The sequence below is a fragment of the Pecten maximus genome, chromosome 7, assembly GCF_902652985.1.
Source record: "Pecten maximus chromosome 7, xPecMax1.1, whole genome shotgun sequence".
In the NCBI taxonomy this organism is placed as follows: domain Eukaryota; kingdom Metazoa; phylum Mollusca; class Bivalvia; order Pectinida; family Pectinidae; genus Pecten; species Pecten maximus.
Window position 1 is genome coordinate 4,531,475 of NC_047021.1, and position 24,456 is coordinate 4,555,930.

At 33.7% G+C, this 24,456-nt stretch overlaps 1 protein-coding gene across 2 annotated transcripts in view; it reads left to right on the top strand.

The window, feature by feature from the left end:
* The window catches only part of LOC117331395, an 18,492-nt gene extending 4,603 nt beyond the window's left edge, over positions 1 to 13,889 (top strand). Inside the window, exons 1-2 of one of the 2 annotated variants that reach the window (XM_033890098.1) lie at positions 8,573 to 8,862; positions 11,457 to 13,889. In XM_033890098.1, the coding sequence (XP_033745989.1) occupies positions 8,798 to 8,862; positions 11,457 to 12,789 (1,398 nt within the window). In that variant the 5' untranslated portion in view covers positions 8,573 to 8,797 and the 3' untranslated portion in view covers positions 12,790 to 13,889. Of the gene's footprint in view, positions 1 to 8,572; positions 8,863 to 11,456 lie in introns of those variants that run through there. The other variant, XM_033890099.1, reaches the window with a different exon arrangement.
* The last annotated feature ends 10,567 nt before the right edge of the window (positions 13,890 to 24,456 follow it).

The window sequence follows — 24,456 nt, forward strand, 5'->3', positions numbered from 1 at the left end:
TTTTAAATTATGTGATATAGCCTCACTCTCGACACAGATTATTAATTATGTGATATAACCTCACCCTCGACACAGATAATTAATTATGTGATATAACCTCACCCTCGACCCAAGTTATTAATTATGTGATATAGCCTCACTCTCGACACAGATAATTAATTATGTGATATAACCTCACTCTCGACACAGATAATTAATTATGTGATATAACCTCACTCTCGACACAGATTATTAATTATGTGATATAGCCTCACTCTCGACACAGATTATTAATTATGTGATATAACCTCACCCTCGACACAGATAATTAATTATGTGATATAACCTCACCCTCGACCCAAGTTATTAATTATGTGATATAGCCTCACTCTCGACACAGATTATTAATTATGTGATATAGCCTTACCCTCGACACAGATTATTAATTATGTGATATAGCCTCACCCTCGACACAGATTATTAATTATGTGATATAGCCTCACTCTCGACATAGATAATTACTTATGTGATATAGCCTCACTCTCGACACAGATGATCCATCATTTGGTATAACCAAGCAGCATATGTCAGACAAGAGGTTGTAGCTACTGGTGTCTAGAGAGGGATACCTAACAAAAGATATTACCATTTTTGAAATGTACATGAGTATATGTTCATACATTACCGGAAAAACCACAATATTCTAATACTAAGAATTCAATAAACACCATTCTTGCGTCCCTGTCGGCAACCCATTCAGTCCAACTACACGAAAATTTAAAAAAAATCTATTTACTTTGTGCATTAGGTATGAAGGTTGTTTTTTCTTGTGTGAGTTTGATATTCTAACATGGAATACACCAGTGGCAAGATATATTTCTAGTAAAAAGAAATACTTTATTCGTGTATAACATATTATTAAGCGATAACGCTTACATGAGAGCCATAGGCGTGGTTACGTGTATTATCAGCATACCCGATCTTATATGTGTGTATAAGGCGGGACTCGGTTGCAACATAGGGTGACTACACACCACTGAACGCACAGATCCGGCTGTGATCGCAGTGTCTGAGACACACAAACTGTCTCAGAATCGAACTACAAATCAACATAGCCGTATAATATTCTTTTTGGCCCAGATATGACCCGACAGGTGGCGTTACTGGTCAAGATGAAGTATGTTATTGGTCAATATAGGGTAAATGTAAAATGCAGATAGGCAGTTAAAAACGAAACAAAGTTAAGATTGAATGCAAGCTGAATAAATGGATGTATCTTTACAAATGACACATTGATCAAATTATATTCCTGATTCAAATGCAGTCTTATTATCACCAAAATGATATAATTTTGTTATCCGTGCTGAAACGCATTAGTTCATTAATAACCACCAGCATTTAAACTATGCCGTTTATCTTTTTTAAAGATATTTCTTGTTTACCTGTGAATTGGCTTGATGTTTTCCTACTGGGCTGTATGGTGAAGACCTAAAACAGTTTCTTTACTATAGAATCATGTGTAGCCATGCAATGGTACAGGTATATATCATTTGGAAAGTAAAAATGATAACCCGTCATTGGTCAATAACACCTAATTGGCGTTGTAGTGTACTTTAACATAGTTACATACTCTATTATAATAAACTACAATATATAGCTGGCCTCTGACTCTGTATCCATTAGGAATATACTTCAGCACCAATGTGTTCATTGAATACGAATAACGATAATATATACTCTTTTTTGTAGATTTAGTTGTTTTCTTTCCAAAGATTTCCAAAATTTTAAAGAGATGTGCAAAATTCTCAAATTTTATCTCTCCACCTCTTTTGAAGGACTTTTTTTTTTAAATGCACAAAGGCTTCTACTTATGTTCTGATCTGTATGTCTCAGTGTACCATACAAATATTCAATATGATTATTGATCTAACTACATATATTTACGTTCGAGTGGCTCTTATTTCGTCATAAGAGGTTTGCGATTCAGAGTGAACAGGGCCATGTCTCTATCCTCGTTTTGTAAACACTTACTTGATATGTCTGTAATATATTATTCATAACCTGTGGAAGGTCATGAGTGTTGACAAAAGTGACGAGGCCACGTGGTCCAAGCTGACAATATATTTTTAACGTGTTCTGGTACTGGATAGCCCGATTTATTTCCAATTTTTGCAGAATATCCCTTCGAAACAAATTGGATTTGGTAACAAGATCTTGAGATATTGAGTCGTCTCATTTTATGGTTTCCCATCACTTACTTCTGCAATCAGTGAATTTGAATAAATACACTGTACCGACCATAACGGCGTGATACACACATACAATACAATGTAGAGGAGGCAACTCTTATCTAAAACAGTACCACTAAACAAGTACTATTTCTTTAATGACCAATAATTCAGGCTTAGATATTCATCTCTTAATAAGATACACAAGAATACACTGAACAAAAGCATGCTTACTTAGAAACCTTAATCGTATATTGCAATGTTTGATGTTTGTTGAACGGTAATTATCAACTTCACTTTGTGATCACATTTTACTACTGATAGTGATAATGATAATAATAAACTCTAATGAAAATTAACGGTGTTTAAATTAACATTTTTATAAATTTTCCTTCCATTAACAGGGACAGCGACATATACAGACGACAGCCTTACCCGGTTCACCAGTCCAAGGACAAACCTGTCATTACTCTCTTAGAAGACCTTGGCATTGATACAGACGATGTCGATTACTCCATCAACAAGAAAGGACGATGGCTGGTCCCACAAATTCTCAAACAGGAAATTATCAATAGCAATGACGAAATACATGACTTGGTCCATTGCCATAAATCATTTTATTCAAGTAATGGTTTTCTTAAAAAGCTTTTACCCCAGAGAACCTGCATGCATTTAGATACATGTAGGGCTAATAGTGAGGCATTAACGATTGATATTGTGACTTTGTGTCCAATAACAAGCTCTCTCGACCACAATACTAAATACACAGGGAAATGTGGCTCAAACGACATTTCAAATAAAAAATCAAATCCTTATCACAGCAAAACAAACCGACACCGAAAGACGATGTCCAAAGGTTTGACAATGGATGAATACCTAGACTTTTCCGAGGACGAAGATGAGGATATAGATCCTAATGAGGACACTTCGGAGACATTCTGGTTCATTCTAGCGAAATGCAAACATTACTTTCCATAGACATATCTAATCCTTGTAAGGACAGCCTTACAGCGTCATACGATCAACACTCACTATACAACACTGACAGAGAGAATAATCACGTTACGTTTTCTGTTCTAAAAACAGATGTACTAACTGGGCATCTGAGGAGGATCTTTGGCGGGGACTATATCGAATGTCGCTGTCTCCCACGGAAGTTCCTCATTGACATCACAGACAGAGTTACCAGTACAGTCTTGACATCCACAGCTTTTCTCAACAGGGATTTGAGGCGAATTACTACGCTAGGCCAGGTTACATTGGTACCAAGGTGGTATAGAGTTACTACACTAGGCCAGGTTACATTGGTACCAAGGTGATATAGAGTTACTACACAAGGCCAGGTTACACTGGTACCAAGGTGATATAGAGTTACTACACTAGGCCAGGTTACACTGGTACCAAGGTGATATAGAGTTACTACACTAGGCCAGGTTACACTGGTACCAAGGTGATATAGAGTTACTGCACTAGGCCAGGTTACACTGGTACCAAGGTGATATTGAGTTACTACACTAGGCCAGGTTACACTGGTACCAAGGTGATATAGAGTTACTACACTAGGCCAGGTTACACTGGTACCAAGGTGATATAGAGTTACTACACTAGGCCAGGTTACACTGGTACCACGTTGATATAGAGTTACTACACTAGGCCAGGTTACACTGGTACCAAGGTGATATAGAGTTACTACACTAGGCCAGGTTACACTGGTACCAAGGTGATATAGAGTTGATACACTAGACCAGGTTACACTGGTACCAAAGTGATATAGAGTTGATACTTTAGGCCAGGTTACACTGGTACTAATGTGATATAGAGTTACTACACTAGGCCAGGTTACACTGGTACCTACAGTTGGGAGCAAACTAAACTTGGTAGTCTAGTGCACTTCAGTGCACTACAAAAGTTAACTCCAGTTAACATCGTAGTGCACTTGAGTTCACATCGTAGTGCACTAGAGTTAACACTGTAGTGCACTGGAGTGAACATCGTAGTGCGCTTGAGTTCACATCGTAGTGCACTAGAGTCAATACATACAAAGTATTTGATATACAATGCATAATATCTTGAACATAAAAATGTTTCATTAAAACAAATTTTCAAAAATATATATACAGGGACTAGTCCATGTATATTGTGTGTGTTCATGATGGTGTGTACATTTTACTTTTATTTCAGATATTTTTATTACATGTTTATACGTATAATACATGTCACGTATTGGTAAATAGAATATACACAAAAACTGACAAAATACAGGTATCATATTACATTAATTCCACCCATTAATTCCACCCATTACATCCATGCATTTACACTAAATTAAGATTAATTATAATTAAGGAAGCATGGAAAATACCAGTTTTGACATTAAAATTAAATCAATCATTGCAACATCAAGCAATATTGATTCTGCCTTCATTGAAACATATATAGTACATGCAACATAAATGTTATACATGTAGTTTGTATACCGTCAGGTATATAGTCTTTCCAGACCAGGTAAATCACACAAAATGGGATTATGATTGTTATTTTGTTGAAAGGTGTGAAAACAGAGCCCAGGAATCTGGCACAAGGAGTCCAGCTGTTCTGGGCATAGCCAAAGGGCATTAAGCTTAATTAAGGGTTTACCTGTACAGGTGTAGTAGAAAAGGGATTTCTGGCGAATAGGTGTCAATCCCGGATATAGCGGGTATGATTTTGTACTTCGCGTTGTGTTTAATTTTGTGATTTCATATGTCAGACACCCATTCCTCAATATCCCTCGTCCACAATGTTCTTTTATATCAGGCGGGAGATAAGAGAAATGAAAACTTGAGTCAGAAATAACAGTTCCAGTATTTAATAACATAACAAATCATCATCTGAAAACATAACAATTGTAAAGGTTGTTGCCATTGTAAAATATGGACAGCAGTAGTATCAAAAACTTTATCACAGAGACTAGTGTCCTTAAGTTTAACTTGTAATTATAGACATAATGTGATAGTAAACCAGTAAATTCTACCTAAATAGTTCCTATATAATAACTTCCCCGAATAGCTGCATCCAGAGCTATACATAATTCTACTCTAGAAATTTATCTAGCTATTACTCCCCTATCTTCATTATATTCAACTTAGCAATTATATTTTAACCTAACACTGACAATATTCATATATTTCTCCCATAAGCTCATAAAACTACCACCTTGCCACAGTGAGACTGCTGTCTCTAGTGTTAAACGGTCTATTACATTTCTACACAGGGGAAATATATGAACTGTACTCAGTCCTGTGCTCCCTCAATACTATGGTAACTATAGACCTATTGTTTATAACATGTAAACACCCCTCAATCAGCTGTTCTGCTGTAAATATCTTTGGTACTGTAAGTTGGCTACCAAGCCATAAACCCGTGCCGGCACGTGCTAACTCTATCCATACACCTATACTGGGTCTCTCGAGCCATCCGGCCCTATACTAAAGTGGCAGCTAACCCATCCTTACCTGGACGTAGGTTACTGTTGACGAGCTGTCCAGCCCTGTCTGCCTCGTCTATACGGGAACACCGGCTTATATAAGCCGCGGTCCATTTTGATTGGCTACTGGTGTTGAGCTCAGCCAATGAGAAATCTGCACTATGTTTACATCCCGACACACGTTCGAACATGGCTGCCTGAGAGCGAAAATACGACCTAACGGAATAACAGAGGCGCTATATCTATCCTGTAACAGCGAACGCCGTCGTACCAACTGCATACAACGCTTCTAAAGCTGGTAGTTATATCAAACAATCATATTACCGCTATTCTGATGTAATAAATCCCCCTAACTAGCTACGTATAAACACATCTATTACCCGACTCGACTACACAGGTACTGTACTAGTCATGCATGGCTACCCCTCCCCTAAACACTCATGAATATATATATAATCAGTCCCCAATCTAATTTTTATCGTATGTACCTAATAAGTGTATACATTAGTTTCCCCGTTAAAATTATTGATTATTATTGAGAAATAAAAATACTGGTTTGCAAGTTTATATAATTTTATAATAAGACTTTCGAAATAATATTATAAAGGTTTTTAAAATCCAAACAAAAACTTGCGAGTTTACCTGCCGTTTTGACAAGTGTCAGTCATGCAAGACCAAATGTCTGCATCGACTAGATCTTAAAAATAATAGGTAAAACAAATATGTTTATAATTTGATTACTTTTTTCATTACTTATTACATTATTATATTCATAAGATTATAAACAAATGAAACTGTTTTCAAATGTCTATGGAGGTTAATTACTTATTATTATTATTTTGCTGAAATGATTGATTACAAAATGTTGCACTTGACTGACCACTTTTACATGGAATTTACCTGGTGGTCACTCAGGTATGACCATACAAGACCAAGGTGTGAAAATTGATCTGTTGGTTATAGACCTTACCTGTAATTATCCCCTATTGTTCTACTCTCACACCTGTAGTCTCACCGGTCACCGTCTCACTTGACCAAGAAAGTACTTTACCTGTATCGTAGTTCAGAATGTCTTACCTGGTAAACGCTGGGTGTCGTATATTTTTTATATTGGTCAATAAGAATGCAAATTTATTAATACTTACATTTAAAGTTGGATTATTCACTTTGACTTTCTTTTTTGGTGGGGGAGATGGGCACAACAAGGTACAACCGAGAAGCCACAGGGAGATTAACTTGTATCTCAGTTTGAACTGTTTTCATAATTATGTAACGCGACTCAACTTAATACAGTTCTGTGAACAGTATACAATAGTAAACAGTGCTTGGTCAATTGTTTCATATTTTGTATCTGCAGTAAACAAAATTGCTTTTGTTTTCACTGAATTTTCAGTTTCATTATTTAAATGACAATCAAAATGCAGTTTTGCTAATTAGTATACGGATGAAATCTAAAATGATTTCTCATTTTATAACAAACATGGCTTTCAATGGAGATTACTTATATATATTTAATACGGTACTCCTTAATTAATTAATAATTTATCTTATATACCTATAATTAAACATTGTATGTGAAGCTTTCAGGAAAATAAATTAAATTGGTTTGTTCATCTAATATCAAACAAGTAATTAATGGCTTTCAATGGAGATTACTTAATATGTATACGTAATTATAGGTATACTCCCTAATCAATTAATCATTTATATATCATGAATATAACTATAATTATAACATTGTATGTGAAGCTTTCAGGAAAATATGTAAATTTGTTTGCTTATTCAATATAAAACAAATAATTAACATAAGTTGAGGGAAAGCTACATACTTTTACACACAATAAATTATATAGTGCCACTAAATCCTAATAAAATCTTAACTGCAAGAGACTGATACCAGTCCAGTGCCCTTGGGGCCCCTAGACCACTGCCATTCATACCTGTTACATATTAATTACCCTATGTGGTGTGGGTCACACCTGATCAGGGCGGTTTCCCCAATTAACTCCAATGGGGGTCCATTTTTAGCAGGGATTATACCGATACCTTATCTAACTATAGGTATCCTCTCATAATATGTAAGTTAATAATTGACAAGATGAATGTACCTGTAGTCAGGTTTTAATAACACATCATTTACAAACATAATACATATATAATCAAACCACTAGAGTGTCTGAAGATGGAACTTAAATATTTCATATTGTTTTAGCATAGTATTAAAAATACACATTTCCTGCATCTGGCATGGATTTAATTTCTCTGGCCTTTATACGTTAAGACTGACATTTTGACAGAATATATTATATTTAAGTCTAAATAAGAAATCTCTCTGTCAGCAAGTCTAAATTAGTACTGAGTCAGAGGGTTTAATTGTGCTACATACACGAACATGGGTAGCTATACCTTCAAAACTTGACTTGCACACATAATATACAACACATCAAATCATATAGCTCATAACAACATTTACCCAAGAACTGAAGTGCACATCATAGTGCACTTGGGTTAACATTGTAGTGCACTGGAGTTAACATTGTAGTGCACTGGAGTTAACATCGTAGTGAACTCAAGTGCACTACGATGTTTAGTCTAGTGTACTACGTTGTTCACTACGTGTGCACTACGAAGTGCACTTGGTACCAAGTTTAGTTTGCTCCCAACTGTAGGTGATATAGAGTTACTACACTAGGCCAGTTTACACTGGTACCAAGGTGAATATAAACACATATTGAATCAAAACTATACTACATGTAGTATATTTAATATTACTATTATATTAATAATGATAGAAGTGTTCAAAATCAATAGACTGAGACTGAGAAATAATCGTTGTATCCATATACCTTCCCCATTTTTAAATTATCGGTGTTCATTTAAGTAATGAAGGTTGCACGGTAATCTATTGATCGATGCGACATACATTGAGATTGATTATGTTCCCAAACCCGTTATTCTAAATATAGACCATTACAGCGTGAATAACCAATGAGATCGCTGAACACAGGTATTTCACCACCGCATGTAAACACTGGATAGAGTTTATAAACCGGCTTGTGTCACTGTAACACAACATTGGTCTCCCTGCTGGTAAAGCTCACAGGTGAAGTTTGAGTGTCTAAACATGGTTTACAAGACTTACAAAGGTCGTGTCCGCTCCGGAAACACTCTCAGAGCTTCTAATTCAGGGTAAGTTCCGAACAATGATTAACACATTTGTCTATTGTGTTACAGTACACGAATAATTAATGTTGGAGAGAGACATTTCAAGTTTATTTCTAAGCTGTCAGTGAAGCTGTTGGATAAGCATGGTTCTCTTTACTCACATGAATGTTTATTAGGTTCGATCGATGTTTTCTTCATTATCTAAATCACTGCCTCTCAGAACAGGAAGTAATAATGATTAGCAACCCGCTCTGGACGTTCTATTATAAATAAACATTTTAATGATTATACGATTTAAACAAAATTGATTTGCGATACATTGTATTGCTTTTTGGGTAAATACATCCCATATATGCTTATTGATGCAGTTTCCTTTTCAATCACAAATCTCTGTAGACTTTAAAACTAAGTCTTAAAGATGCAGCATTTATTGTTATCAATCAATTAAAAAACCAACAGTTAAAACTTCAAAAAAGCGAAATTAATATATTCGTGAAAACTGATAAACGAGGTATACTTCACAGTAGTAGAAGACTTTTTGTATGGATATTTCTAACCTGACTATGTGACATACTTTATAGTAGAAGAAGACTTTTTGTATGGATATTTCTAACAGGACTATGTGACATACTTTATAGTAGAAGACTTTTTGTATGGATATTTCTAACATGACTATGTGACATACTTTATAGTAGAAGACTTTTTGTATGGATATTTCTAACAGGACTATGTGACATACTTTATAGTAGAAAAAGACTTTTTGTATGGATATTTCTAACAGGACTATGTGACATACTTTACAGTAGAAAAAGACTTTTTGTATGGATATTTCTAACCTGACTATGTGACATACTTTATAGTAGAAGAAGACTTTTTGTATGGATATTTCTAACAGGACTATGTGACATACTTTATAGTAGAAGACTTTTTGTATGGATATTTCTAACATGACTATGTGACATACTTTAGAGTAGAAGACTTTTTGTATGGATATTTCTAACCTGACTATGTGACATACTTTATAGTAGAAGAAGACTTTTTGTATGGATATTTTAACAGGACTATGTGACATACTTTATAGTAGAAGCAGATTTTTTTGTATGGATATTTCCAACATGACTATTTGACATACTTTATAGTAGAAAAAGACTTTTTGTATAGATATTTCTAGCATGACTATGTGACATACTTTATAGTAGAAAAGACTTTTTGTATAGATATTTCTAACATGACTATGTGACATACTTTATAGTGGAAGAAGACTTTTTGTATGGATATTTCTAACATGACTGTGACGATACCGACAAGTTCTATTCATTCTATTCATGAAAACATGAGTACATCATATTGTCCATAAAACAAATAAGATAGGCATACTGTATACCTGGTAATTTTTGCCCCAGGTTATTTGCGCCCTTGATCAACACAAAACATATTCGTCCCGTTTTAAATTCGCCCTAAATGGTTTTCAAGAAATATCCTTTTCCTCGTTCGTAAAATCGAAAAATTCCGCTCGTAATCCTCTATCCAGTTGCACTCGGAACACTCGGGACTTATCCAGTTACCCAATTGTCTTACCAGCATGAGATGTGAAATGTAATTAGGTGTCAAATAAAGAATGTTTACCTGTGCTTAGATTTTTTTATAGTCCCTATTGATTAAAGTAGTCATGAGTATGCATGGGTGATTTTAAGCAAACACGATCAATTGTAAGTTTAGTGCGCCATGACTAATGACTGACCAGTGTTTTCTTTTGTTCACATCTACATGAATGGAAGCTACAATTAAGCGACGGTGAACACATAAAATTAGTCGTGTCCATGACAGGAATTTGATGCCACTCTGTATTTCAATTTTATCATGACCCGGACTATATAATTAAAACAAAATGAATGAATTTTAAAAATAGCTTATATTTAGATAGTATTGTTTTTTAATTGAAAATGCTAAGCCTAGCACGTGATTTTACAGTTGAAAAGTAAGAGGGTGTTTGTGTTCCGACTACACTTGGCCAATTAATTTTCACTGTGGTTTATTATCCTTCAATTCAGCTTGAAATGTTCGCCTTCATCTTAAATTCGCCCTATCTTCAACGGGCGAAAATGGCGAAAATTAAACGGGGGCGAAAATTACCAGGTATACAGTATTTCATTAATTGCTTTTTGCCTAAAAGCAATGCATTGGTAAATACGTATGGTGGTGTGTTCCTCTGAATACTAACAATGCTGATCATAAGACAAGGAATCGTTGCTCCCGGTTCTATTTCAAATGTGACAATATTCCGTATTAGTCTAGTTATATAGATACATACTTTGTAATGTAGGGGAAGCAACTCAAAGTAAGATATGTCGGGTTTAAACAAGTGTATCAAATAAAAATTGATACATAAAACAAAAGCAGGTGATTCCCCACTAAGATACCTAGCTCGTCTATTGTGACGATCGATATCTAGGATCTTCTGAAAACATTCTATTCCATACAAACAGGGCATTTTATTAACAAACTAATGAATTCACGTACCTCTACTGATATATGAAAACTACCAAAACAATAAACAAATTAAAAATTGATACAATGTATTTGTATAACAATAAAGTTATTGTTTGGGATTTTTTCAGGGACAGCGACATATACAGACGACAGTCTTACTCGGTTCACCAGTCCAAGGACAAACCTGTTATTGATCTCCTAGAAGACCTTGGCATTGATACAGAAGACGTCGCTTACTCCCTCAACAAGAAAGGACGATGGCTGGTCCCACAAATTCTAAAACAAGAAATTATCAAAAACAAAGACGAAATCCATGAATTTGTCGATTGCCACAAATCATTTTATTCAAATAATGGTTTTCTTAAAAAGCTTGTACCCCAGAGAACCTGCATGCATTTAGATACATGTAGGGCCGATAGTGAGGCATTAAAGATTGATATTGTGACTTTGTGTCCAATAACAAGCTCTCTCGACCACAATACTAAATACACAGGGAAATGTGGCTCAAACGACATTTCACATAAAAAATCAAATCCTTATCACAGCAAAACAAACCGACACCGAAAGACGATGTCCAAAGGTTTGACAATGGATGAATACCTAGACTTTTCCGAGGACGAAGATGAGGATATAGATCCTAATGAGGACACTTACAAACGTCCAAGAGGTGTTTCCTTCGGAGACATTCTGGTTCATTCTTGCGAAATGCAAAAATTACTTTCCATAGACATATCTAATCCTTGTAAGGACAGCCTTACAGCGTCATACGATCAACACTCACTATACAACACCGACAGAGAGAATAATCACGTTACGTTTTCTGTTCTAAAAACAGATGTACTAACTGGACATCTGAGGAGGATCTTTGGCGGGGACTATATCGAATGTCGTTGTCTCCCACGGAAGTTCCTCATTGACATCACAGACAGAGTTACCAGTACCGTCTTGAAATCCAAAGCTTTTCTCAACAGGGATTTGAGGCGAATTGATCTATCAACAGTCCTGATATTTGCCTACGATATGATCGGCAGTATGGACAGCATGGACATTGACCTTTTTAAAGTCTCCATAAACATGAAAACAACACAAAAGTGTCTCAGAATGGACTCTCTTCCTGAAAACAGTGTGGTTGGAATTGAGGAAATTGTTCAGGGCGCAGTATCCTATATAGAATCCCTCCCCTTTGATAGCTTCATACCTAGGAATTCACTGAAACCCCACACTACGCCAGTCAACAACTACAACAATATTCTAAAACTTTGCACCAAAGAGGCCACCGTCTTTACTCCAGAAAATTTCGCCATCAAAGACATACTGAAAGAAAACAGTACGAAACGGTATGAAATAGAGGAAAATGATGACTTTGAGATTGATCCCACCGGATACGTGTTCCATTTGTATGGAATCACTCCTAGAATGTTCGGCGACCGCTCTACAAACATGTGGACATTGGTTTTGTGATCGTTGTTGGAATGATCATGTAACCACTGCAAGTAGTGGAAGGTCAGGGAAGGTTACGTGTCCGCAATATAGCTGTCGATGTCCGGTAGGTTACGATATTTTGTTCACTGTTTCCAATCTTCAGACATTAGAAGGAATGTTTAGGCGACAAATAAGCTCTCACGTCGAAAAAGATCCAAACTCCAAGTGGTGCCCAAATGAAGCATGCGGACGCGTTATCAAGTATATCAAAACCGGACAGAACACAAATGTGGCGTGCGAGTGTGGAACTTGTTTTTGTTTCGATTGTTTACAATCCGTCCACTGGCCACTATCATGTAAGGACTACGACAAGTATTTAGAGAAGTTAAAAGACAATGGTCATATAGACAAAGCGCTAAACATTGAAGAAAAAATCCCGTACGATATCCAAGGAAAACATTGCCCTGTTTGCAAAGTCTTTATGGAAAAGACCGGTGGCTGTATGTTCATCTCGTGCATTTGCGGCGCAATATTTTGTTGGGCGTGTCTCAAAGAAGGAACACTTCACCGCAGGAAGATTTGTTTCCCATGGAGAAAATGGAAATTCGGTGACATGTACAAATTAAAACGTATAAGGATTATCACTTCAAAGCATGGTCCCGATTATGAAAAACCCACCTGGTATAAACGTGCTGTTGAAATTCGTACTATGCTTAACCCTTCTAGGGTAAAGTCGATGTCATCTGCTGTTCAATACATGTGCAGAACACTGAGGTCATCCGGTACAGAACTAGAAAAATATGAAGACAACCACATCACTGCAACGGATCAAATCCGTCCATTTCTTTCGAGTATGGTCAGCCTGTTCCTGGAGCTAACTCCCGTTTGTGAATACACTACTGTGTTCTTAGAGGAGTCAAAAGATGGAAGGCTTGTGCAGCTCAGAGATCGTATCCAACGTATGACCGAAGAAATTTGTTCAATCTTTATCTCGTCACACAATCTAGATTTGAAATCATCAATCTCGCGCCTTATTCATCTTCGTTTTGAATGTGAGAAAGTATTCAAGATTATGTTTACCACTGTGGAATCAAAAAGGATGTCTACCAGTTTCTCTCAATAAAACAAATACAATTATACATACGATTTACTAATGGTTATAAATATACATATGATTTACGGAGTCTCAATTATACATACGATGTATTGATAGCTACGTTTAGAGAAACGATTTACTGATAATTACAACTATACATACGATTTACTGATAGTTACAATTATACATACGATATGTATATAATGTATATAGTGCTACTGTTATGCATGTTTTATAAACGTATAGTGAGACTGCTATCAACGTAAAGTTACTACTCCAGGCAAGGTTACACTGGTACCAATGTGATATACAGTAATTACACTAGGCCAGGTTACACTGGTACCAAGGTTATAAAGGGTTATTACACTAGTACCAAGGTAATATCCAGTTACTACACTAGGACAGATTACAACAGTACCAAGGTGTTATAGGGTTATTACACTAGGCCAGTTTACACTGGTACCAAGGTGATATGCTGATACAACATTATTCTATGTTACACTGGTAACAATGTGATATACAGTTACTACACTAGACTAGGTCAGGTTATACTGGTACCAAGATGATATAGAGTTACTTCACTATTCTAGGTTACACTGGTACCAAGGTGATAAAGAGTTACTACACTAGGCCAGGTTACACTGGTACCAAGGTGATATAGAGTTACTACACTAGGCCAGGTTACACTGGTACTATGGTGATATAGAGTTTCTACACTAGGCCAGGTTACACTGGTACCAAGGTGATATAGAGTTACTACACTAGGCCAGGTTACACTGGTACCAAGGTGATATAGAGTTACTACACTAGGCCAGGTTACACTGGTACCAAGGTGATATAGAGTTATTACACTAGGCCAGGTTACACTGGTACCAAGGTGATATAGAGTTACTACACTAGGCCAGGTTACACTGGTACCAAGGTGATATAGAGTTACTACACTAGGCCAGGTTACACTGGTACCAAGGTGATATAGAGTTACTACACTAGGCCAGGTTACACTGGTCCCAAGGTGATATAGCTTTACTACAATAGGCCAGGTTACACTGGTATCAAGGTGATATAGAGTTACTACACTAGGCCAGGTTACACTGGTACCAAGGTGATATAGAGTTACTACACTAGGCCAGGTTACACTGGTACCAAGGTGATATAGAGTTACTACACTAGGCCAGGTTACACTGGTACCAAGGTGATATAGAGTTACTACACAAGGCCAGGTTACACTGGTACCAATGTGATATAGAGTTACTACACTAGGCCAGGTTACACTGGTACCAAGGTGATATAGAGTTACTACACTAGGCCAGGTTACACTGGTACCAAGGTGATATAGAGTTTCTACACTAGGCCAGGTTACACTGGTACCAAGGTGATATAGTGTTACTACACTAGGCCAGGTTACACTGGTACCAAGGTGATATAGAGTTTCTACACTAGGCCAGGTTACACTGGTACCAAGGTGATATAGAGTTACTACACTAGGCCAGACTTTTTGTATGGATATTTCTAACAGGACTATGTGACATACTTTATAGTAGAAGAAGCTATTTTGTATGGATATTTCTAACAGGACTATGTGACATACTTTATAGTAGAAGACTTTTTGTATGGATATTTCTAAAAGGACTATGTGACATACTTTATAATAGAAGAAGCTATTTTGTATGGATATTTCTAAAAGGACTATGTGACATGTTTTATAGTAGAAGAAGACTTTTTGTATGGATATTTCTAACAGGACTATGTGACATACTTTAGAGTAGAAGAAGCTATTTTGTATGGATATTTCTAAAAGGACTATGTGACATACTTTACAGTAAAAGAAGACTTTTTGTATGGATATTTCTAACAGGACTATGTGACATACTTTATAGTAGAAGAAGACTTTTTGTATAGATATTTCTAACATGACTATGTGACATACTTTACAGTAGAAAAAGACTTTTTGTATAGATATTTCTAGCATGACTATGTGACATACTTTATAGTAGAAGAAGACTTTTTGTATGGATATTTCTAACAGGACTATGTGACATACTTTATAGTAGAAGAAGACTTTTTGTATAGATATTTCTAACAGGACTATGTGACATACTTTATAGTAGAAGAAGACTTTTTGTATGGATATTTCTAAAAGGACTATGTGACATACTTTATAGTAGAAGAAGACTTTTTGTATAGATATTTCTAGCATGACTATGTGACATACTTTATAGTAGAAGAAGACTTTTTGTATGGATATTTCTAACAGGACTATGTGACATACTTTATAGTAGAAGAAGCTATTTTGTATGGATATTTCTAAAAGGACTATGTGACATACTTTATAGTAAAAGAAGACTTTTTGTATGGATATTTCTAACAGGACTATGTGACATACTTTATAGTAGAAGAAGACTTTTTGTATAGATATTTCTAACATGACTATGTGACATACTTTACAGTAGAAAAAGACTTTTTGTATAGATATTTCTAGCATGACTATGTGACATACTTTATAGTAGAAGAAGACTTTTTGTATGGATATTTCTAACCGGACTATGTGACATACTTTATAGTAGAAGAAGACTTTTTGTATAGATATTTCTAACAGGACTATGTGACATACTTTATAGTAGAAGAAGACTTTTTGTATGGATATTTCTAAAAGGACTATGTGACATACTTTATAGTAGAAGAAGACTTTTTGTATAGATATTTCTAGCATGACTATGTGACATACTTTATAGTAGAAGAAGCTATTTTGTATGGATATTTCTAAAAGGACTATGTGACATACTTTATAGTAGAAGAAGACTTTTGTATGGATATTTCTAACGGGACTATGTGACATACTTTATAGTAGAAGAAGACTTTTGTATGGATATTTCTAACATGACTATGTGACATACTTTATAGTAGAAGAAGACTTTTTGTATGGATATTTCTAACATGACTATGTGACATACTTCAGAGTAGAAGAAGACTTTTTGTATAGATATTTCTAACAGGACTATGTGACATACTTTATAGTAGAAGACTTTTTGTATAGATATTTCTAACATGACTATGTGACATACTTTACAGTAGAAAAGACTTTTTGTATAGATATTTCTAGCATGACTATGTGACATACTTTATAGTAGAAGAAGACTTTTTGTATGGATATTTCTAACAGGACTATGTGACATACTTTATAGTAGAAGAAGACTTTTGTATGGATATTTCTAACAGGACTATGTGACATACTTTATAGTAGAAGAAGACTTTTTGTATGGATATTTCTAACATGACTATGTGACATACTTTATAGTAGAAGACTTTTTGTATGGATATTTCTAACATGACTATGTGACATACTTCATAGTAGAAGAAGACTTTTTGTATAGATATTTCTAACAGGACTATGTGACATACTTTATAGTAGAAGACTTTTTGTATAGATATTTCTAACATGACTATGTGACATACTTTACAGTAGAAAAAGACTTTTTGTATAGATATTTCTAGCATGACTATGTGACATACTTTATAGTAGAAGAAGACTTTTTGTATGGATATTTCTAACAGGACTATGTGACATACTTTATAGTAGAAGAAGACTTTTTGTATAGATATTTCTAACATGACTATGTGACATACTTTATAGTAGAAGAAGACTTTTTGTATGGATATTTCTAACAGGACTATGTGACATACTTTATAGTAGAAGAAGACTTTTTGTATGGATATTTCTAACAGGACTATGTGACATACTTTATAGTAGAAGAAGACTTTTTGTATGGATATTTCTAACAGGACTATGTGACATACTTTATAGTAGAAGACTTTTTGTATGGATATTTCTAACAGGACTATGTGACATACTTTATAGTAGAAGAAGACTTTTTGTATAGATATTTCTAGTAGGACTATGTGACATACTTTATAGTAGAAGACTTTTTGTATGGATATTTCTAACAGGACTATGTGACATACTTTATAGTAGAAGAAGACTATTTTGTATGGATATTTCTAACAGGACTATGTGACATACTTTATAGTAGAAGAAGACTTTTTGTATGGATATTTCTAACAGGACTATGTGACATACTTTATAGTAGAAGAAGACTTTTTGTATGGATATTTCTAACAGGACTATGTGACATACTTTATAATAGAAGACTTTTTGTATGGATATTTCTAAAAGGACTATGTGACATACTTTATAGTAGAAGAAGCTATTTTGTATGGATATTTCTAAAAGGACTATGTGACATACTTTATAGTAGAAGAAGACTTTTTGTATGGATATTTCTAACAGGACTATGTGACATACTTTATAGTAGAAGAAGCTATTTTGTATGGATATTTCTAAAAGGACTATGTGACATACTTTATAGTAGAAGAAGACTTTTTGTATGGATATTTCTAACAGGACTATGTGACATACTTTATAGTAGAAGAAGACTTTTGTATGGATATTTCTAACAGGACTATGTGACATACTTTATAGTAGAAGAAGACTTTTTGTATGGATATTTCTAGCATGACTATGTGACATACTTTATAGTAGAAGAAGACTTTTTGTATGGATATTTCTAACAGGACTATGTGACATACTTTAGAGTAGAAGACATTTGTATGGATATTTCTAACACGACTATGTGACATACTTTATAGTAGAAGAAGACTTTTTGTATAGATATTTCTAGCAGGACTATGTGACATACTTTATAGTAGAAGACTTTTTGTATGGATATTTCTAAAAGGACTATGTGACATACTTTATAGTAGAAGAAGCTATTTTGTATGGATATTTCTAACAGGACTATGTGACATACTTATAGTAGAAGAAGACTTTTTGTATGGATATTTCTAACAGGACTATGTGACATACTTTATAGTAGAAGAAGACTTTTTGTATAGATATTTCTAACAGGACTATGTGACATACTTTATAGTAGAAGACTTTTTGTATGGATATTTCTAAAAGGACTATGTGACATACTTTATAGTAGAAGAAGCTATTTTGTATGGATATTTCTAAAAGGACTATGTGACATACTTTATAGTAGAAGAAGACTTTTTGTATGGATATTTCTAACAGGACTATGTGACATACTTTATAGTAGAAGAAGCTATTTTGTATGGATATTTCTAAAAGGACTATGTGACATACTTTATAGTAGAAGAAGACTTTTTGTATGGATATTTCTAACAGGACTATGTGACATACTTTATAGTAGAAGAAGACTTTTTGTATGGATATTTCTAACAGGACTATGTGACATACTTTATAGTAGAAGAAGACTTTTTGTATGGATATTTCTAGCATGACTATGTGACATACTTTATAGTAGAAGAAGACTTTTTGTATGGATATTTCTAACAGGACTATGTGACATACTTTATAGTAGAAGAAGACTTTTGTATGGATATTTCTAACATGACTATGTGACATACTTTATAGTAGAAGAAGACTTTTTGTATGGATATTTCTAACATGACTATGTGACATACTTTATAGTAGAAGAAGACTTTTTGTATAGATATTTCTAACAGGACTATGTGACATACTTTATAGTAGAAGAAGACTTTTTGTATGGATATTTCTAACAGGACTATGTGACATACTTTATAGTAGAAGAAGACTTTTTGTATAGATATTTCTAACAGGACTATGTGACATACTTTATAGTAGAAGACTTTTTGTATGGATATTTCTAACAGGACTATGTGACATACTTTATAGTAGAAGAAGCTATTTTGTATGGATATTTCTAAAAGGACTATGTGACATACTTTATAGTAGAAGAAGACTTTTTGTATGGATATTTCTAACAGGACTATGTGACATACTTTATAGTAGAAGAAGACTTTTTGTATGGATATTTCTAGCATGACTATGTGACATACTTTATAGTAGAAGAAGACTTTTTGTATGGATATTTCTAACAGGACTATGTGACATACTTTATAGTAGAAGAAGACTTTTTGTATGGATATTTCTAACAGGACTATGTGACATACTTTATAGTAGAAGAAGACTTTTTGTATAGGATATTTCTAACAGGACTATGTGACATACTTTATAGTAGAAGAAGACTTTTTGTATGGATATTTCTAACATGACTATGTGACATACTTTATAGTAGAAGAAGACTTTTTGTATGGATATTTCTAACAGGACTATGTGACATACTTTATAGTAGAAGAAGACTTTTTGTATGGATATTTCTAACAGGACTATGTGACATACTTTATAGTAGAAGAAGACTTTTTGTATGGATATTTCTAACAGGACTATGTGACATACTTTATAGTAGAAGAAGACTTTTTGTATGGATATTTCTAACAGGACTATGTGACATACTTTATAGTAGAAGAAGACTTTTTGTATGGATATTTCTAGCATGACTATGTGACATACTTTATAGTAGAAGAAGACTTTTTGTATGGATATTTCTAACAGGACTATGTGACATACTTTATAGTAGAAGAAGACTTTTTGTATAGATATTTCTAACATGACTATGTGACATACTTTATAGTAGAAGAAGACTTTTTGTATGGATATTTCTAACAGGACTATGTGACATACTTTATAGTAGAAGAAGACTTTTTGTATAGATATTTCTAACAGGACTATGTGACATACTTTATAGTAGAAGAAGACTTTTTGTATGGATATTTCTAGCATGACTATGTGACATACTTTATAGTAGAAGAAGACTTTTTGTATGGATATTTCTAACAGGACTATGTGACATACTTTATAGTAGAAGAAGACTTTTTGTATGGATATTTCTAACAGGACTATGTGACATACTTTATAGTAGAAGAAGACTTTTTGTATAGATATTTCTAACAGGACTATGTGACATACTTTATAGTAGAAGAAGACTTTTTGTATAGATATTTCTAACATGACTATGTGACATACTTTATAGTAGAAGAAGACTTTTTGTATAGATATTTCTAACATGACTATGTGACATACTTTATAGTAGAAGAAGACTTTTTGTATGGATATTTCTAACAGGACTATGTGACATACTTTATAGTAGAAGAGACTTTTTGTATGGATATTTCTAACAGGACTATGTGACATACTTTATAGTAGAAGAAGACTTTTTGTATGGATATTTCTAACAGGACTATGTGACATACTTTATAGTAGAAGAAGACTTTTTGTATGGATATTTCTAACAGGACTATGTGACATACTTTAGTAGAAGAAGACTTTTTGTATGGATATTTCTAACAGGACTATGTGACATACTTTATAGTAGAAGAAGACTTTTTGTATGGATATTTCTAACAGGACTATGTGACATACTTTATAGTAGAAGAAGACTTTTTGTATGGATATTTCTAACAGGACTATGTGACATACTTTATAGTAGAAGAAGACTTTTTGTATGGATATTTCTAACAGGACTATGTGACATACTTTATAGTAGAAGAAGACTTTTTGTATGGATATTTCTAACAGGACTATGTGACATACTTTATAGTAGAAGAAGACTTTTTGTATGGATATTTCTAACAGGACTATGTGACATACTTTATAGTAGAAGAAGCTATTTTGTATGGATATTTCTAACAGGACTATGTGACATACTTTATAGTAGAAGAAGACTTTTTGTATGGATATTTCTAACAGGACTATGTGACATACTTTATAGTAGAAGAAGACTTTTTGTATAGATATTTCTAACAGGACTATGTGACATACTTTATAGTAGAAGAAGACTTTTTGTATGGATATTTCTAACAGGACTATGTGACATACTTTATAGTAGAAGAAGACTTTTTGTATGGATATTTCTAACAGGACTATGTGACATACTTTATAGTAGAAGAAGACTTTTTGTATGGATATTTCTAACAGGACTATGTGACATACTTTATAGTAGAAGAAGACTTTTTGTATGGATATTTCTAACAGGACTATGTGACATACTTTATAGTAGAAGAAGACTTTTTGTATGGATATTTCTAACAGGACTATGTGACATACTTTATAGTAGAAGAAGACTTTTTGTATGGATATTTCTAACAGGACTATGTGACATACTTTATAGTAGAAGAAGACTTTTTGTATGGATATTTCTAACAGGACTATGTGACATACTTTATAGTAGAAGAAGACTTTTTGTATGGATATTTCTAACAGGACTATGTGACATACTTTATAGTAGAAGAAGACTTTTTGTATGGATATTTCTAACAGGACTATGTGACATACTTTATAGTAGAAGAAGACTTTTTGTATGGATATTTCTAACAGGACTATGTGACATACTTTATAGTAGAAGAAGACTTTTTGTATGGATATTTCTAACAGGACTATGTGACATACTTTATAGTAGAAGAAGACTTTTTGTATGGATATTTCTAACAGGACTATGTGACATACTTTATAGTAGAAGAAGACTTTTTGTATGGATATTTCTAACAGGACTATGTGACATACTTTATAGTAGAAGAAGACTTTTTGTATGGATATTTCTAACAGGACTATGTGACATACTTTATAGTAGAAGAAGACTTTTTGTATGGATATTTCTAACATGACTATGTGACATACTTTATAGTAGAAGAAGACTTTTTGTATGGATATTTCTAACAGGACTATGTGACATACTTTATAGTAGAAGAAGACTTTTTGTATGGATATTTCTAACAGGACTATGTGACATACTTTATAGTAGAAGAAGACTTTTTGTATGGATATTTCTAACAGGACTATGTGACATACTTTATAGTAGAAGAAGACTTTTTGTATGGATATTTCTAACAGGACTATGTGACATACTTTATAGTAGAAGAAGACTTTTTGTATAGGATATTTCTAACAGGACTATGTGACATACTTTATAGTAGAAGAAGACTTTTTGTATGGATATTTCTAACAGGACTATGTGACATACTTTATAGTAGAAGAAGACTTTTTGTATAGGATATTTCTAACAGGACTATGTGACATACTTTATAGTAGAAGACTTTTTGTATGGATATTTCTAACAGGACTATGTGACATACTTTATAGTAGAAGAAGACTTTTTGTATGGATATTTCTAACAGGACTATGTGACATACTTTATAGTAGAAGAAGACTTTTTGTATGGATATTTCTAACAGGACTATGTGACATACTTTATAGTAGAAGAAGACTTTTTGTATGGATATTTCTAACAGGACTATGTGACATACTTTATAGTAGAAGAAGACTTTTTGTATGGATATTTCTAACAGGACTATGTGACATACTTTATAGTAGAAGAAGACTTTTTGTATGGATATTTCTAACAGGACTATGTGACATACTTTATAGTAGAAGAAGACTTTTTGTATGGATATTTCTAACATGACTATGTGACATACTTTATAGTAGAAGAAGACTTTTTGTATGGATATTTCTAACAGGACTATGTGACATACTTTATAGTAGAAGAAGACTTTTTGTATGGATATTTCTAACAGGACTATGTGACATACTTTATAGTAGAAGAAGACTTTTTGTATGGATATTTCTAACAGGACTATGTGACATACTTTATAGTAGAAGAAGACTTTTTGTATGGATATTTCTAACATGACTATGTGACATACTTTATAGTAGAAGAAGACTTTTTGTATGGATATTTCTAACAGGACTATGTGACATACTTTATAGTAGAAGAAGACTTTTTGTATGGATATTTCTAACAGGACTATGTGACATACTTTATAGTAGAAGAAGACTTTTTGTATGGATATTTCTAACAGGACTATGTGACATACTTTATAGTAGAAGAAGACTTTTTGTATGGATATTTCTAACAGGACTATGTGACATACTTTATAGTAGAAGAAGACTTTTTGTATGGATATTTCTAACAGGACTATGTGACATACTTTATAGTAGAAGAAGACTTTTTGTATGGATATTTCTAACAGGACTATGTGACATACTTTATAGTAGAAGAAGACTTTTTGTATGGATATTTCTAACAGGACTATGTGACATACTTTATAGTAGAAGAAGACTTTTTGTATGGATATTTCTAACAGGACTATGTGACATACTTTATAGTAGAAGAAGACTTTTTGTATGGATATTTCTAACAGGACTATGTGACATACTTTATAGTAGAAGAAGACTTTTTGTATGGATATTTCTAACATGACTATGTGACATACTTTATAGTAGAAGAAGACTTTTTGTATGGATATTTCTAACATGACTATGTGACATACTTTATAGTAGAAGAAGACTTTTTGTATGGATATTTCTAACAGGACTATGTGACATACTTTATAGTAGAAGAAGACTTTTTGTATGGATATTTCTAACAGGACTATGTGACATACTTTATAGTAGAAGAAGACTTTTTGTATGGATATTTCTAACAGGACTATGTGACATACTTTATAGTAGAAGAAGACTTTTTGTATGGATATTTCTAACAGGACTATGTGACATACTTTATAGTAGAAGAAGACTTTTTGTATGGATATTTCTAACAGGACTATGTGACATACTTTATAGTAGAAGAAGACTTTTTGTATGGATATTTCTAACAGGACTATGTGACATACTTTATAGTAGAAGAAGACTTTTTGTATGGATATTTCTAACAGGACTATGTGACATACTT